The sequence below is a fragment of the Copidosoma floridanum genome, unplaced genomic scaffold (assembly GCF_036245765.1).
Source record: "Copidosoma floridanum isolate Cflo_tuat_1 unplaced genomic scaffold, Cflo_Japanese_pri ptg000009l, whole genome shotgun sequence".
NCBI classification, from domain to species: domain Eukaryota; kingdom Metazoa; phylum Arthropoda; class Insecta; order Hymenoptera; family Encyrtidae; genus Copidosoma; species Copidosoma floridanum.
In genome coordinates, this window is record NW_028321886.1 from 9169177 (window position 1) to 9186362 (window position 17186).

The following is a 17186-nucleotide window of genomic DNA, read 5'->3' on the forward strand; positions in this document are numbered from 1 at the left end:
GTAAGATTCATAAGGAGTCGAGGTATCATCCGTTGAGACGATATGCCCCGATCCTCTTAGGCGTCGAGCCGTTAAAATGCTCTACAATAACACCACTCGAGTTACGATAACAAAGAGCGGAGAAGAAGGGAGGAGGAGGAGGAGGAGGAGAGAAAGAAATAGAGCAAAAACGCGTGCTGAAAGGCAGAGTGAGGGATCGGCGTTTTTCGAACACATGTACGCGTAATGTGCACCGCGAGGCCAGCGCGCGGCGAATTAATCGCGAAGCGATTCTCGCATCGAGTCAATGAAAAGCAGCATTATACATGGGGTACCTATATCGCGGGTGGTAGTGCCGGGGGGCTGTATGCCGCTATAAGCGAATAGCTAGGTAGCCCGTAAATCATGTAGGACGCGCTGCTGTACTGCTGTTCCTCTTTTTCGCCTCTGTTGCATTTGGCACGTGCAGCGTATACGCGTACGCGCGTGTATAGAGGGGGGGGGGGGCGTTGCTGCTACTTGACTGGCCGACCGGGACCTGCGAGATCGAGACGCGGAGCGACGATACGAACGAGCGAGATCCACTGCCCGGGAGGTGCATCCACACGCGTAGCGACGTATATTTCTGTCGGTCGTTTTATTGGCCTTTTATTCCTCATTATTATTATTTTGATGATGCTCGCAATATACACCGACTGGCACTTTCTGTCGGGGGTATATACCTATGTCGTATATCGTATTTTACACCGGCAATTTTTCGACGTTTAAGACATACATAGAGGGCTATAAATTCCAAATGTCCGCGTATTAATTTTACCCTTAAAACGAGTATTTTCGCGATTCTTTAACTTATACATAAAAAACGGTGTTTTCGCGTCGAAAACGCAATGCCAAATTGTGCGTCAAATGGACGAATTGCAATTTTTGATTTTTGGCTTTACTCCGGTTGAAAAGGCATCATCCGAGTAACAGCAGACAGAAATAATTGCCCTGTAAGTACAACCTATCAAAAAGTTGCGTGGACAGTAAAAAAATACTTTGGAAATTACAACTTTTACGACAAAATTAACGCCGTGGCTTACTTACAAAGAACAATCTTTTTTTTTTTTTTTTTTTTTTCTCTGTCCAAGCGACATCAATACTAAAAGAGACACAATAATGAGAATCGTAAAATTAAAGGCAGAGTTGTAAAGGTGGCTTTGGTCGTCAAACTTTCGGTCCGCGTGTATCTACTTACGTTACGTATACGTTTATGCTCCACGTCATTATTTACAACTGAGTACCACTTTCGTCGTTTTTAGATTTACCTCTCGGCCCTCTCGCGATCCTTAAAACTTCAAAGCAATTTTTTTACATCCAACGATTCGTCGTTCACAAAATATTTTCGAATAAAGTTATAAAATTAGGATTATGACGAAAGTTTATTTGATCCTCCGAGGGTTATAGGCCAATCATAGTCAACACATGAATGTACAATCATAAACTAAATGGTGGTAGGTATTACGCTATGCATAAGTTGTCGGCCGCCTGACCAATACTTGGAGTGTTACTACTTATTTGTCATTCAGTAGTACGAGTACCCGTCACACTGTACATGTACAAATGATGTCTTTCCTCAATTCCAATTATCTATTGAACTGATTTTCTCGTCCCAATAACCCATGGTACATCTATATCATCCAGGGAGTAGCGTTTGCTTCTCACCGATTGGACAGGCGCCCATCACATATAGTTTTCACATGCACCGCACAGCGAGCACAGCCATATGCTCTGCGACGAAATACAAATTATATGCGTGTGGGTGCGTGTATAGGTACATTCAATCATTTCCAGCCCCTCTTTCCCCACCAGCATCTCTTGCGCGTGTAAGCAGTGCTGCAATAAAATATACGTCAACGCGTTTGCGAGGGATCGAATACGCGTGCGCGATCTTTCCGCCGACGAGGCGACAACCTGACACTCGGATACATACTACAACTACCAGCTACTGCTAATAAACATAAGCCGACTGGTGTATGTATATAATTTGCCGCCGTCGCCGCTCAAAATCTTGGGCACACGAGCCTACACGCGCTCTCGCGGCCCCTCTCGCGGACTGGAACGAGGGAAAAGGAAGGAAAAAAAAAAAAAAGATAGAACGCGAAAGAAAAGAAAAACGAATCCGAGGGAGCGCGCCCGTCTCGATCCGACCGGGCCGGTTTTCGCTCCTCAGTCCGTCCGTAGGTGCGCCCACGAATGGTATCACCACCGCCACCACCACCACCATCATCCCCCCCGGTTGTGACACCACAAACATCGCCGCGCGTGTTACCCAAACCACCCCCTACTTTCAGTGTTCCATCGCCACGAGCCATGTGACCTATACGTCGGCCAACACCAGCTCGGAAACTATACTACATACATAGCCAATATACAGTTGTTACGTAACATGTCCGTCGATTTCACCGGAACTCCGCCGATGTCACCGACCGTCACCGAGCACGGGACCTCCGAGTGATCGGTACAGAGCCGCTCTTGTCCGTCAATTACGTAATTGCAAATCCTGCGCGACTCGACTGATATCGCATAACGATAACAACGAGGGGGTGACAAAGAGAGATGTCGCACCCAGTGGTCACCGACGACGAGAGGGCCTGGCAGGAGGTGTCGACTTTCTACAAGGGCCTCCTCAAGGCGGTTACCTACAGCCAATTCGACAGGCCTCAACGGGGCCCGATTTGCTTCACGCTGACCTCCCTTCGAGAGGAGCCCGCCGAGGGGGAGGGCCAGGACGCCGATCGCGCGATCAACCTCACTTCCGTCACGGGCCTTGAATTCGTTCCCCTGAATTTCCTCAGTATCTTCCACGTGCAGACCCGACAAGGTCCGACCACTTGCTTCGTTTTTTTTTTTTTTTCATACCAAATATCGAATGGTGATTTTCACGCGGGAGCCGGTTGTGTAACGCATTCTCCTTCTTCCCGTCTGGCGCAAATTGTGCGTGTGTGCGTGCGTGTGTGTGATAAATACCACCGGAGAAAGAGACAATAACGAAGAGCCAATTTTCACATACCGCGATAATTAACTTTGCCCCTTTGAATCTAATTAACCGACGTGAGCGCGCGTTTCTTTGATGTCGCGGCTTACTTTTCGTTTATTCGCGTATAATCGGAGCGCCGTGGAAATTCTTTTGAACGCCCCCTCCCACTGCATTATACTCGTTTGCGAAGCTATTTTGGTTATTAATTGTTAATTCCACGTCGATTCGATGACGCGATTTTTTTTTTAAATGTTACTCGCTTTGCGGTAAAAAAAAAAAAAAGTACCGGTTTAGCGGAAAATCCGACGTAACGTTGATCTCGTCAAGATTTTTTCCTCGTTTCTTCACCTTGCGTATGTTTAATCGCAAAATCGCTGTCGGTGGGTTGCGAAATCGAAAGCTCGCCGGAGAGTATTTTTTGGCGATCGTTCAAAAATGCCGGGAAACCGAACTCGGGGCGTGCAGTCGTGCGACGAAACCATGGCTCATCCTCTCTCTCTCCCTTGCCTGATCCTTTTTATGGAGTAACCGATGGCTTCTCCCTCCCGTGCTCCACGAGAATAGCGCGCTCGTAAAAAATCTCCAGCGTCGGGTGTACCTACTCGGGCGCGCAGCCTCGTTAAAGCCGTATATGAGTAGCCTCCGCGTCGTAAATCGTGGCCCCGATCTTCCGAAAAAAAAAAAAAATTGCCAGAAGCTCTGCTTCGTTTATATTCTCTTTCTTTTTTTCCCCCAAGCTAAGCGATTTTTCTTAAATTTTGACGATTTTTTGTTTTTTACTTTGTAAATAATGCCGATTTGTTCGCTCCAGCCGAAGTAAAAATGCCCAGCGGAAACATCGACAAGCCGATTATCGAGGACAACCACGATGGCACGGTTTCCATCAAGTACGAGCCGAAGGAGGAAGGACTTCACGAAGTCTACGTCAAGTTCAACGGCGAGCACGTCCAAGGTACGGTATTTTCTTTCTCCATTGGAACAGGTTACATTATATGTATACAGTTGTGCAGGGCAGGCATTTTGTACGGGCGGGTACTTAAGACTTGAACGTCCGGGTAGCGATGTTTCTATTTGCAAGAGTTTATATAAGTTGGCTTACACGCACGGGGTGCAATATATAGGCACGTTTGCAAGAGGCGCGGCCTCGCGTTGGCACGAACCAACCGCGGCTCGGGTACCGATTTTCGCTGCGTGGCTTCAATGAAAACATCGATCCGGGTGGTTGAAAAAAAAAACAAAAAAAAATCGTTTCAAAATGTAATCGCACCGTACAGGTTCCCCGTTCAAGTTCCACGTGGATTCGCTGGCGAGCGGCTACGTGACGGCTTACGGCGCGGGCCTGATATACGGGGTGTGCGGCGAGCCGGCCAACTTTACGATCTCGACGAAGGGCGCGGGCGCGGGCGGTCTGTCGCTCGCGGTCGAGGGCCCGAGCAAGGCTGAGATCTCCTGCCACGACAACAAGGACGGCACCGTCTCGGTCTCGTACCTGCCCACCGCCCCCGGCGAGTACAAGGTTTCCGTCAAGTTTGGCGACAAGCACATCAGGGGCAGCCCCTACCTAGCCAAGATAACCGGTGAGTCCGAGCGTTTTTCTCCCTTTCACGCGTCTCCTTATCCGAAATATTTTTTCTCGTTTTTTTTTTCTTTTTTTTTTTTTTTTTTTTTCATACCTACACCATCATCCCTGTTTCGTAAACCCCCGTTGTTGTTATTAGGACTTTCTCGGGCTTACGAGAACATTCTAATCGCAATAATGATCTGATTTTTTTTGTCTCTCATTGTTTTTCGCAGCTACGCCAAAGTAGGAAAAGTTTATGCGACCGATACCATCGTAATAAAAAAAAAAAAGGTTGTATCGCTATACGCGCTAGTCAAATCAGCAACCGCAACGACAAACTATCTTGTCTGACTACAAACGATTTTTTTTGCTTCAGTTTACTTTTGCCAATCAATAATTTTTTTTTTTTTTTGTTGGACTTTACCTTACTCTGTAGAACATTGGTCACATTGTATTACATTATATTATACATTATTTAATATATGTTTACGTGTATAAGGGTGTATCATGTGCGATTAACTTGTCTCATGAATAAAGGATTGAAACACTTTTTTGAACGTATACACACACCTGTTATTTACGTTTATTTTGATGTATGTAATATCTATTTGATAAAAGGTAGGTTGCTCCTGTTGATTTAACTAGCACGCGCAGTTTAGAGAAAAAAGTGTTTACGTGATGAAGCTGTTTTTTTTTTTTTTTAATCAAACAATTAACCCACTTGACTCTAATAATTATTACCGCTGATATGTATAGTTATTTGGCTTTTATTAATCAACGCCAGCGAAGGACCGTTCACCCCTCTAAATGTATATGTTTATTGAAAAACGCGTGCACGATTGGTGCAAATAATTTGATCGACGAGCTGTTGGGTGCACGGTGTTTCGCTACAGAACCGCCAGCGCTGATTTTTTCTTTTTTTTTTCCTTTTTTTCTTCTGATCTGATTTGTTACGTATTATTGTTATTATATACGTATACACCTATATGTGAATGTACATGCAAAATAAGTGTTATATACGGACACGCTCGATGGCGACTCGAGACTTATATATACCGAGTCGCGTCGACGGTCCGAAAGGGCAGCGATTAATCTCGAACGAGTGCGTGTGTAGGGGAGGGCCGGAAGCGCAACCAGATCTCGGTAGGCTCGTCCTCCGAGGTGCAACTGCCCGGCAAGGTGAGCCTCAGCGACGCGGACATCCGTTCGCTGAACGCCTCGATAACGGCGCCGAGCGGCCTCGAGGAGCCGTGCTTCCTCAAGAAGATGCCCAGCGGCAACATCTGCGTGTCTTTCACGCCCCGCGAGTCCGGCACCCACGAGGTCTCGGTCAAGCGCATGGGCAAGCACATCGTCAACTCGCCCTTCAAGATCGACGTCAAGGACCGCGAGGTCGGCGACGCCAAGAAGGTCAAGGTCTCGGGGGCGGCCCTTCACGAGGGCAAGACCCAATGCGACAACACCTTCTCCGTGGACACGCGCAACGCCGGCTACGGCGGCCTCTCCCTCTCGATAGAGGGCCCGAGCAAGGCCGAGATCCAGTGCAAGGACAACGACGACGGCACCCTCAGCATCTCGTACAAGCCCACCGAGCCCGGCTACTACATCATGAACGTCAAGTTTGCCGACCACCACGTCGAGGGCTCGCCCTTCACGGTCAAGGTCATGGGCGACGGCAGCAACCGCCAGCGCGAGAAGATACAGCGCCGACGCGAGGCCGGTACGTTACTGTTGTCCTTTCGACACGCTGCACCCAATGCGCTTCATTTGCCAGATGGTGAGCTAAACAATGTTGTCCCTTTGCGATGTAGTGCCCATCACGGAGGTCGGGAGCCAGTGCAAGCTGACCTTTAAGATGCCGGGCATCACGTCGTTCGACCTGACGGCGGCGGTCATGTCGCCGGGAGGCGTCACCGAGGACGCCGAGGTCAAGGAAGTCGAGGACGGGCTGTACGCCGTCGCCTTCATACCCAAGGTAAATCAGCTTGTTTTATTGGCCATCGCTCGCGACAACGTTTACCGCAGTGAAATATGAGTAATTGATTTCGACGGGGACCTCCTCGTCACTGGACGCGTCGGCGTAAATTACTCGACTACTCCTCCTCCTCATTGTCCCGTGGAGTCTCTTTTGTGGTTACATTCGTTTATCATATTTCTTGGCACGAATGACTGCCAAGGTAACACGAGGCGCGGCGCGCGAGAAAAGACAATGGGAGTGAGAGAGAGAGACAGGGTGTTGTCGGGAACAAGGGGTAGCACTTCGATGCCTCTTGCGACTCTTGGCGCGAGCTCAACTCTTTGAAAAATTATCCGAGGAGCCGAGACTTGTCTGATAACATTTTTTTTTTTTTCTTTCTCCCCCGATCCAATCTCAATTGGAAAAACAGGAGCTTGGAGTCCACACGGTGTCGGTCCGCTACAAGGAGATACACATCCCGGGCTCGCCGTTCCAGTTCACGGTGGGACCCCTGAAGGACGGTGGGGCCCACAGGGTCCACGCGGGTGGGCCCGGCCTGGAGCGAGGCGAGCAGGGCGAGCCCTGCGAGTTCAACATCTGGACGAGGGAGGCTGGCGCCGGCACGCTGGCCGTGTCGGTAGAGGGCCCGAGCAAGGCCCAGATCGACTTCACGGATCGCAAGGACGGCAGCTGCTACGTCAAATACATCGTCAGCGAGCCCGGTAAGCCATCATTTTTCGATTTCGCATTATGTTTACGAAATACCTACTACGTGGCTGGTCTTGCATTATTTTGGCCGACGATTCGTTTATTGGCTCGACTGTCGCGAGAGAGCGATGAAAAAATTAAATAAAAAAATAAAAAAGGGAGAGACGACGGCTATCGATCGTCGAGGTAATTGTTTACTTGTGCCTCGTGGAATGCGGAGAAAGAGGCGAAACAGGAAAGGCCTCGGAAGAGAGAAAGAAAGAATAACGAGGCGAGGAGGAAAGTCGCATAATCCTGGCTACATTGCTGTTGAAGCGGCTCCATACGCGTAACCTCGTGTCTCTTTCCCACTCTATTTACACGCCGCTCCCGAAATATCGTCGGCTATATTTGTTAAGGTGGCATATTCATATTTTCGCCCGCACGCGCGCATGAGATCGCGTCGTCGGTTTATATTTGGGTCGCGCAACTTTGCGCCATGCGAAGAGAGCGAGAGAAGAGGGGAGCCGCGTGAGCGGATGGATGGGTCGCGTGTATGTACAGCCGTATATCTACGAAGAAAGAGATAATCGCGCGGAGGAGGAATCTTCTAGATGGATCTCCGTCGTCACCTCTTGCCCTATACAGCTTTTCTTCCCACCTCCTTTTTCGCTTTGATACGATGCTCCCGAATACGACCCATTACATTGTCCACCATCCTGTACATAATATATATTAATTGTAAAGATGATGCAATTCGAGAAACTAATTTTTTCGTTCATTAAAAGGTGAATACAGGGTGGGCATTAAATTCAACGAGCAGCACATACCGGACTCGCCGCACAAGGTCTACATTTCGCCCGCGATGGGAGACGCGCACAAGCTCGAGATCGCCCAGTTCCCCGACACCGGCGTCCAGCCCGACAAGCCATACACATTCCTCGTACGCAAGAACGGCGCAAAGGGCGAACTCGACGGCAAGGTGCGTCTTGTTCAACGTTTTATATAATATGTAGATGTATTTTGTTGTTGTTGTTGTTCCTATACCAATAACATATACATGTGCTCTGTATCGAAACTTTAGCTAGTGTCGCCAAGCGGGGTCGAGGACGACTGTTTCATCCAGTCGATCGACGCCGAGGAGTACTCGGTGCGCTTCATGCCGCGCGAGAACGGTATCCACAACATCCACATCAAGTTCAACGGGGTCCACATAAACGGGAGCCCCTTCCGCGTGAAGGTGGGCAAAGTTGACGCCGATCCGGCGGCCATACACGCCCACGGCAACGGCCTCAAGGAAGTCAAGAGCGGCCAGAAGACGGACTTTGTCATCAACACGTGCAACGCCGGGGTCGGTGCTCTCGGGGTAACAGTTGATGGCCCGAGCAAGGTCGCCATGGACTGCACCGAGGTCGAGGAGGGCTACAAGGTCAGGTACACGCCCCTCGCCTCCGGCGACTACTACATCAGCATCAAGTACAATGGCTACCACATCGTCGGGTCACCCTTCAAGGTCACCGCCACGGGTAATTATTGCTAGTTGTTTATCCTCGTCTCTTTCTATTTTGCATCGGATATTGTTCATTTGCTTGTTTTCTTTTTTTTTTTTTTTTTTCGCCCAAAGGAACAAGCTTCGCCGAGCGAGGAGGACAGGAGACTAGCTTTATCGCGGTCGAGACGGTGCAAAAGTTCTCCAAGACCTCCAAGCAGGCGGGCCCCGTTATTCCCCACTTCAAGTCGGACGCCAGCAAAGTCACGAGCAAGGGCATGGGTCTCAAGAAGGCCTACGTCAGCAAGCAGAATCAGTTCACCGTGAATGCCAGTGATGCCGGTACGTCGTGTTGTATCGTAATTTTTGTCTTCTTGTTCAAATCAATTTTCTAATATTCAATCGACACGTTGCAGGAAACAATATTCTGTTTGTGGGACTTCACGGGCCCAAGGGACCTTGCGAGGAGGTGTATGTGAAGCACGCGGGTCGCAACAGCTACAACGTGAGCTACGTGGTGCGCGAGCGAGGAGAATACATTGTCATGGTCAAGTGGGGCGACGACCACATTCCTGGCTCGCCCTTCAAGGTCGAAGTCTAAGTTAACCACCGACTAGTTCCCTTGCATCCGTCATCTATGGAATTTCATTGCATCAGCGCGTTCGTTCATCGTCCATCAGCCACTACCCACTTAATAATCATCAAGTTTAATCAAACGAAGGCGGAGGAAACGAACTTGAATCTTGGGAGGAGAAAAGAAAAAAAAAATAGTAAAAACCCCGAAAAACCATATTAAGTAAACTTTTTAGATTTTACTTTGTTTTGTTTTATCAATGTCATATTTTTTAAAGAAAAAAACAAAATTGTTTTTTTAATATATATTTAAACAATTTTTCTTCCAAGCCATTGACAAATAATGTTTTCACTTGTCAAGCTATTTTTTCGGCTTTTAATGTTTATGGAGAAAAAAAGTAATGTTGTGAGACTATCGTTGATTTTTATGTAAAAAAGTTTTTTTTGACTCTCTTTTTACTTTTGGTTTATGTATACGCACAAAGTGCTTTTTATGATTCGATATGTTGAAGCCTAAAACAAAAAACTAAATACATCGAATACACAGCTTTTAAATAAAAAAAAGGCAAACAAGCAGACATATAAAATCACGTTAACATACGAGTCGACACATCAATGGATGCTTCTGTATTAATTTAATGGAGGTGCACTTTCATTGAAATCGATGATATATTACTTTTTATAAGCATGTAATTATTATAAATCGATGCATATAGTGCTCCGTTTTTTTTCTTATGAAAGAAGCATGCGAGCATTCGTAAATGTAACATGCAATATACTGTTTTTCGTTTGACAAGAGAGTCAATTATAGAAAAAAAGAAAGAAAAAAGACAAAAAAAAATCGGTCCTTTTTATCTCAAAGCAAAAATGTGTTTCACTAATTGTGCCTTAACGTAGCAAAGTAATAAATCGAACCAAGAGAAAATCTCTCGAGTGTCGTGTAACAATGTGAAAAGCAGCCACGCGAAAGAGAGAGAGAGAGAAAAAAAAAAGAGAAATTAGTTTTATTATGAGCCATTTTATCTTTTAATCGACCTTATTACACGTACGTACAATGTATATGTTTATTTTATCGACAATCACTCACAGCAACACACACACACACACACACAAATCGCAATAGATTATTACATATATAAATACACACAAGCATGTTGTTTACGATGTACTGTACATGAGTAAAATAAACAAACGAGTAAATAAAGCTAATATATACATACATATAAATAAATAAATAAATAAATAAATAAATATATTTATTAAAGTAAAACAAGCTACTTGTGTATACATGGATTTCTCGAATACCTAACTTGCCCCCATCCCCGTATATCCATCCCTTAACACACGTATATGGAGATATTGCCCTCCTACACGGCGCATCAAGGGAGGATATTTTTCCTCTCCCCGGGCCTCTTTGCCTTTCCTGCGCTTTTCCCTGATACGCTCTCTATTTGACTTTTCATTTTATTGCGCCTTTTATACCCCCAACTCGGGGTGGAAGAGGGCCGGCTTTCCCATCCATCAGACTCTCGCGCTTGGGGAAATTTCCCCGCGAAAGGAGGAGGCCGGAAGTATAGAGAAAGGGCGTAACCGGCTGCCCCACCGTATCCGGCGAACGGAAGCGCGACTCGTACCCACACCTAATAATAGGTACCTCCTTGGAACTACAACGTGCATACTCTTACGGAAGTGGAGGTGGGAGGAAGAGTGGGCGCGAGCAAAGGTGGAGGGCGCGCGGCTTCGATAGGACGGTGGGCGGCGCCAAGGACCGCGCTCACCTTCCAGTAGCCGCGCAGCTGCGTAAAACGAGCCCGCCACTCGACCTCCTCAAGCGGTTGCGCGCAAACACGCCCCACCCTCCCCGGGCCACGGTGAGCAAGAGAGCGAAAGAGGACAGAGAGGCTTTAATAGTCGCTGCCGGGACGCGCGCGGCGCTATACCTCGCCGGCGCGCTCCTCTCGTGCTGTGTCGGACGAGTAAGTATATTCCAAAAAAATATTTGGAACACGAGCCTCGGCTAACTTATACAACCTATGCCCCGTTTCATGAAAATTATACGCCGTTCGTAGGACTTTTTTTGCATAATGCAATCGATAATCGAGCTCGTGAATTCATGTCGATGGAAATATTGTTTATTCGGGAAAAAAATACATTTGTAAGCTTTCGCACGGTTAATTCGATACCGTGAGAACTATATCTATGGTATCGTATGATGCGTATGAATTATTTAAAAATGAGAAAAGAGAAAAGTCATGAAAGGGTTATTTGTTTTGCAATTCTGCTATTCCTTTTTTTTCATATTTCTGGGGAAAATTGCTCAGATAAAATAAAAAAAATGGAAGAAAAAAGTATTCCCCCATTCGACTAAATCGCATAGCCAACAGCGCGATAAAGCTGTTTCTTTGCCATCGCCATTTGCGGCGGTATGTGCATGTGGAGGTTTATCGGCACAGGTCACGATCTAAGAATAAAATTGTTCCTTCGCCACTCGCTGCTCTCGTAGCGCAAGCCAAAAGTGTTGGTAGAAAAGCAGTGGGGGGGGAGTTGACGAGGCAGCTCGGGGATTCGCCGGGCACGTATACACAACACTCTTGCGGATCGCCGCGTTTTCCGCGACTCCGCGGTCTCGCGAAGGAGAGTCGTTCCGAGCTGCACTCGAGGGGGGAGGGGAGGGAGAGAAGCCCCGGCAGAGGCGGAGCTTTCCTCCCGAGGAGAACTCCCTCTCGGCCCTCCCGCCGCGCCACGTACACCCACCTGCGCCTCGTGCGGATTTTCCTCCTCCTCCGCTTTCTTCGCGCCCCATAGGTCCATCCACTCTCTTTTTTCTACCCCACTCCACTTTCCCGTCATTTGCTCGGGAATAAATTCGCTCGCGTCCATGCGCGCCTCTCCATACCTGTATATATACGCGGCGAGGTGAAAGGCAATCTTCCGCGCTAGCGGGAGCTAATGTGGCCGCCATTTTGTACCTCCGCCGAGGAGCGCGCTTTAATTACTCGCGTTGTATATATGGGACGCGCTCGCGGAAGAGATAAGCCAGCGATGGTCCAGATGTACTTACTTGGCTAACAAGTTTCTCCGGCTTTTGTTGGCTCGCCGGCAGCTTTTCTCCATTGTTTTCGCTTTTGCCTCCTCCTCCTCCTTGGCTGCTGTGAGGCATTTTTAATTGCGCTCGACTCCCGTGTACGCTTTTCAAGAAAAATGTGCCCTTTGTGCGCGAAAACAAACAACAACAAAATAAAAAGAATAAATAAATAAAGCTGCTGCCTTGCACGGCTCTAATTTGAATTAGCGCGTTTGAGTTATAGTGTTTGTACAATGGGAAATGGAAACGTGAGGGGAGAGAGCTTTTTTTTTTTGCAAGAAAACAAAATTCGAGGCGTCCATGTACTTCCATGATGGTTCTTTTATTTCGAGTACAGCACAGAATTTTTTCGAGATTTTCAGATATATGGTACTCGTCCTGGTGTGTGTATTTACAATTTTTTTTTTTTTTTTTTTTTGTGCGCGATAAGGAGACTCGGCTCCTCGACGCTTTGTTCCATCGGATATTGCAATGCTCCAAGAGACGAAGAGATAAAAGTTTAACAATTATACCATATATTATTTATATTTTTATATATATAGATTTATTTATTTATCGACGCTTTACATTCAATTCTTCTTTTCTTTCTTGTAACTCGTGTCTTAGAAGCACTGTAACCATTTTCGATTTGCACAGTGTACCGGTCTATACAACGTCCTATGCAGAGCTCAGCTTTCGGCGAACGACGTCAAGTAATTCAACTATTCGATACAAAGAAACGTCTTTCGTATTCCGAAATCATATAAAATTTTTTTAATCTCTTCTTTTTTTTATAATAATAGTAATAATATAAACATTGTCCTAATATTTTATTTACACAAACGGATCGTCTGGCGCGTGAATCGCCACGACCGCGGCGAATTTCGCGAGAGTTGAGAGAAAGGAACAAACAAACAAAGAAAAAAAGTTTCATCCGTACGGGGACATAATATACTTTCATTAAAACACGCCCGGCTCCTTGTTCTTCTTCAACGTGCGACGACTATCGAGAGAAATCGAGTGTGACGATGATTATAAAATGGCCAACGTGACGGTGGAATAAAAATAACATCTCGCGTTGGAGTGCGACGCGTCAGCCTCGTAAAATTCTGAAACAACCGATTTCCCTAAAAAAAAAAAAAAAAAAAAAAGTAAGTACATCACGAGACCGACGCGTTCAACACGATACTTCGCAACGAGCGAATGGCGCATCTTTTACAAATATCGAAAACAAGTATACGGAGGGAAAAAAAAAAAAAAATTGACTATCCACCAAAGAAACAGCGATAAAGCACTAAAAAGGGGCTTCGCGATTATTTACACAGACACATGTATGTATTATATGCACGATTCGGCCAAAGGGAGGAGGAGGTGATAAACAAACACTTCCGCCTCTTCTTGTGCTCCTCTATGGGAGTTAATTCATACCATAAAATTGTTTATACCTATATGCGTGCATGTACCACGGCTAAGTACAAGGTATCGGCCGAGCGGTGGGGCGGGACGAGTCATCACCAGGTAATTTACAAATGTACAGGGAGGACAGCGCAGGAAGGGACGGAGGAGGTCGACGGAGGGATCCGGTTCACGGTCGTCCTCACAAGTAGATCCGGCGCAGGTCCGACGGCGACGTGATCATGTTGCACTGCGGGCACAGCTTCTTCGCCCCCTGCGAACATATACGATAACGCGGCTCTGATCGAGGGGCTCGTACACGGTGGAGATCATATTATACATGGAAAAAGCTGGACACTTACCAACGTGTGAAGCCAGCACGACTCGCAGTGGACGTGCCAACAGCAGACCGAGGTCACGGGCTTCTTGTACGGCTCCTGGAAAGACAGTGGCGGTGAATATACACGAGCCGGTATCCGCGAAAACAACGGACATATTGTATCCTCACCATGCAAATGAGGCACTTGAGCCCCTGGCCGCGCATCTCGGCCTCGAGTTCGCGGACGCGGCAGCGCAAAGCCTCGACGACCGGCGCGTCGGCGGTCTGCTCGTTTTTCGCGTCGAGCAGGTGCGGCGACGTGGACGACGAGGCCCCCGGGGCAGCCGACTCCTCGGGCTGGTGGTGGGAGCCGGGACTAGACGAGGGCTCGGTCTTGACCTCGACCATCTGGGGTCGGGCCTGCTGGCCGTTGGGCGAGATGACGGCCTCGCGCAGGGCCTCGCGCTCCTTCTGCTCCCGGGCCGAGCCCTCGTGTCGAGGCGTCACCACGTCGGCCTCGGTGTACTGGGCGGGCCCGTACTGGGCCGACTCGTCGCCGTCGACCACCAGGTCCATGTCCTCATCGTCCTGCTGGTGCGACGAGTCCGAGGGCACCCTCGCCCCGTTTATCGCCCTACGGTGCTGATTCTGCTGCAGCTGCTGGTGGTGGTGGTGGTGGTGGTGCAACGAGGACGCCGCCACCACTGCCGCCAGACCCGCCCCTGTGCCCGTTAAACACGTCGCGGGTGAGTTTCGAGGGAAATAGATAGATACACCGCGGGATATGACAAAGGGACTTACCGGAATAGCCTTGGAGGAGCATGGGGGTCGGCCGGACCCTCCGCTGGCCGGCCCACTCGTACTCCTCGAAGCTCTCGGTGTCGCCCTCGACGTCGACCTCCTCGTCGTCGAGGCCCTGCTGTCTGTCGGCGCCTCCGGTACCGGGGCCGTTCTGCCGGCTCAGGCAGCGCTCGACGTGCTGGTTGAGCTCCTCCGGCGTCCCCGAGAGCCGCTCGCCGCACACTGGGCACGCCGGCTCGTCCGCCTTCCTCTTGCGATTCTTTATCCGAAGGCGCGCCTAACCACCAAGACGGATCGTTACACCCGCGCTTCGCTCCCTGTACCCAACATTATTTATTCAGTGTAGTGCACCAACCTGTCGGTTAGCCTTGATCCGCTTGAAGGTCTCCCACCGGCCGATGGGGGTGCCGTCGGCGGCCGAGGGTGTGTGCAGCAGTTGGTTGTGCAGGTGCTCGGGCGTGGCGGGTGGCAGCCCGGCCCGCGGTGGCCTCGGCCGCGGCGACGCCGAGGAGAGCTTGAAGAGCCGGTCCAGCTCCTGGAGGAAGTGCTGCTCGAGCTCCTGGGGCCTCACCGACGCGCCGCACACCGGGCAGCTGGTCGGATCGGCCGAGAACTTTTTCTTCCCTGCAACCAGACAAAGAACAAAAAATCATGACTCGCTTTGGTTCGAGTTTGGCATTTGTTGCTATAATATACACTCGATCGAGTCTTCAAAGTCGTAATCCCCATGTTGGAGTCACAAGTATACTACACCCATCAAACCTCTCGCGCAACTAAAATCAACTGCTTCTATCAAAAGTTTTAGGTCACCAGGGATACTTTACATGTTGTAGTATTTTTGACAAAAATTAAATTCATTTTATTGTCGTGAGTATAATAACTCTTACAATGGTAGATTATCTGGCTCGTCGTGCCTATACGAGCAGTGGGTCGCAAGTTGGGTATTTTTTAAACGACGAGCACTAAGTACTTGGTAAGTACTACTTAGTTCACGACGCAACGCCCCCCTGACAGTGTTACGTGTGTATTATAACACACACGCACCCGGGCAGTTTCAAAGGAAAAGCGTATATTATACATATTAATCCGATCGTTTGTTGTTTCGGGGAGGGAAAAGCGGCCGAGAGTGTAATGGTATATGGGCACGTGTCGACGTAATACCACCACGACAGAGTCGACAACGAGGACGTTATGTAGATGCATCGTCGAGCAATAACACAAAACACCGGAAATCCTCGTGCATGTGTATACAAGTATAAGGTACGCCCGTCCGTTTTTCTTGTCTATTTTTACAAGCTGCTGCTATACACGATGTTCCGAATGGCCCTGGCTCGCTGCGGCTCCCCCCCCTATAGACCGTAACCCAGCCCATCATCTACATTCGCCTTTGAAGGAAGATATACTACATGTTCTCAAGACCCTTGGATTTTCAACGCTCGGCGGTGCTTGATGTGTTTTTTTTTTGTTTTCTTTTTTTTTACGTCCACACTCCACGAGTTCTCTCCATCCCCATCTTTTTTTTTCAAAGTGGAAATGACGCGGTGCCACGGATTGTTCTGTTTTGACACGTGAGGCCGCAACCGAGGGATATCAATGTAATTTATCGTGTTTGGAGTTCTTACATGTATACATCCCAATGGATCGAAACATCCAAGGGACCCACTCTCACATTTACGTAGATTTTTCTCTCCGAAAGGAGCACTTGTACACCTATACGCACCGCGCATACATGGTTGGCCGTAAAATATATATCGTATGAATCGGTAGCCATAGAGTTATGTTTACGAGGACAAATGTAGCAAATTAGCGCTCCTTAAAAGTACGTCATCGGAACGAGAGGGAAAGAAAAAGAAAGAAAGGCGAAACATATTTCTCACTCTCGCGGCGAGCGCGAGAAGTATTAGGTATAATAAAAGGCCCGAAATGGAGTCTCGAACAATCGGCGGACGTATTGAAAGGAGGATAGGTACAGGGGGAGGAAAAGTCGAAATGTAAAATCGTAAAGCTTTGCGCGTGTATAAAGCAGTAGCGTCGTTCCTTTGAAAGCACGAGCGCGGGAGAAAAGAAGGAAGGAAGGAAGGAAGGGGAGATTCGCTGAAGAGTAGAAAGAAAGAAAGAAAGAAAGAAAAGGCTACCGGACTGTGACTCTCCACACCGATGCCGCTGTCTCTCCTCTGCACCTATACACATACGCTCGATCGTCGTTTATTTGTCGAATGCCCGGGGGCTGAGAGCGGCATTCTAAAGCGCAGTTTAACATATACACAAGATATATATATCCCCGTCCTACGGAGCGCGGCACGCACGCGGGTACACCGGCCAGTGGGAGGATCGGATAGCTA

The 17186-nt window shown here is 48.3% G+C and overlaps 2 protein-coding genes across 6 annotated transcripts in view; one reads left to right on the forward strand and one right to left on the reverse strand.

The window, feature by feature from the left end:
- The window catches only part of cher (filamin A protein cher), a 37381-nt gene extending 27036 nt beyond the window's left edge, over window positions 1-10345 (forward strand). For all 4 annotated transcript variants that reach the window (XM_089589776.1, XM_089589777.1, XM_089589778.1 and 1 more), the window contains 9 exons: window positions 3810-3950; window positions 4273-4575; window positions 5674-6279; window positions 6371-6534; window positions 6947-7238; window positions 7992-8185; window positions 8288-8729; window positions 8828-9034; window positions 9109-10345. In XM_089589776.1, coding sequence (XP_089445902.1) covers window positions 3810-3950; window positions 4273-4575; window positions 5674-6279; window positions 6371-6534; window positions 6947-7238; window positions 7992-8185; window positions 8288-8729; window positions 8828-9034; window positions 9109-9293 — 2534 coding nt within the window. In that variant the 3' untranslated portion in view covers window positions 9294-10345. The remainder of the gene's footprint in view (window positions 1-3809; window positions 3951-4272; window positions 4576-5673; window positions 6280-6370; window positions 6535-6946; window positions 7239-7991; window positions 8186-8287; window positions 8730-8827; window positions 9035-9108) is intronic.
- Window positions 10346-12671: 2326 nt separating this feature from the next.
- LOC106638039 (E3 ubiquitin-protein ligase Rnf220) overlaps window positions 12672-17186 on the reverse strand; it is a 72335-nt gene continuing 67820 nt past the window's right edge. Inside the window, exons 4-9 of one of the 2 annotated variants that reach the window (XM_089589515.1) lie at window positions 15200-15468; window positions 14845-15121; window positions 14746-14765; window positions 14233-14694; window positions 14087-14161; window positions 12672-13998 (exon numbers count right to left, since the gene is read on the reverse strand). In XM_089589515.1, coding sequence (XP_089445641.1) covers window positions 13927-13998; window positions 14087-14161; window positions 14233-14694; window positions 14746-14765; window positions 14845-15121; window positions 15200-15468 — 1175 coding nt within the window. In that variant the 3' untranslated portion in view covers window positions 12672-13926. Of the gene's footprint in view, window positions 13999-14086; window positions 14162-14232; window positions 14766-14844; window positions 15122-15199; window positions 15469-17186 lie in introns of both variants that reach the window. The other variant, XM_089589514.1, reaches the window with a different exon arrangement.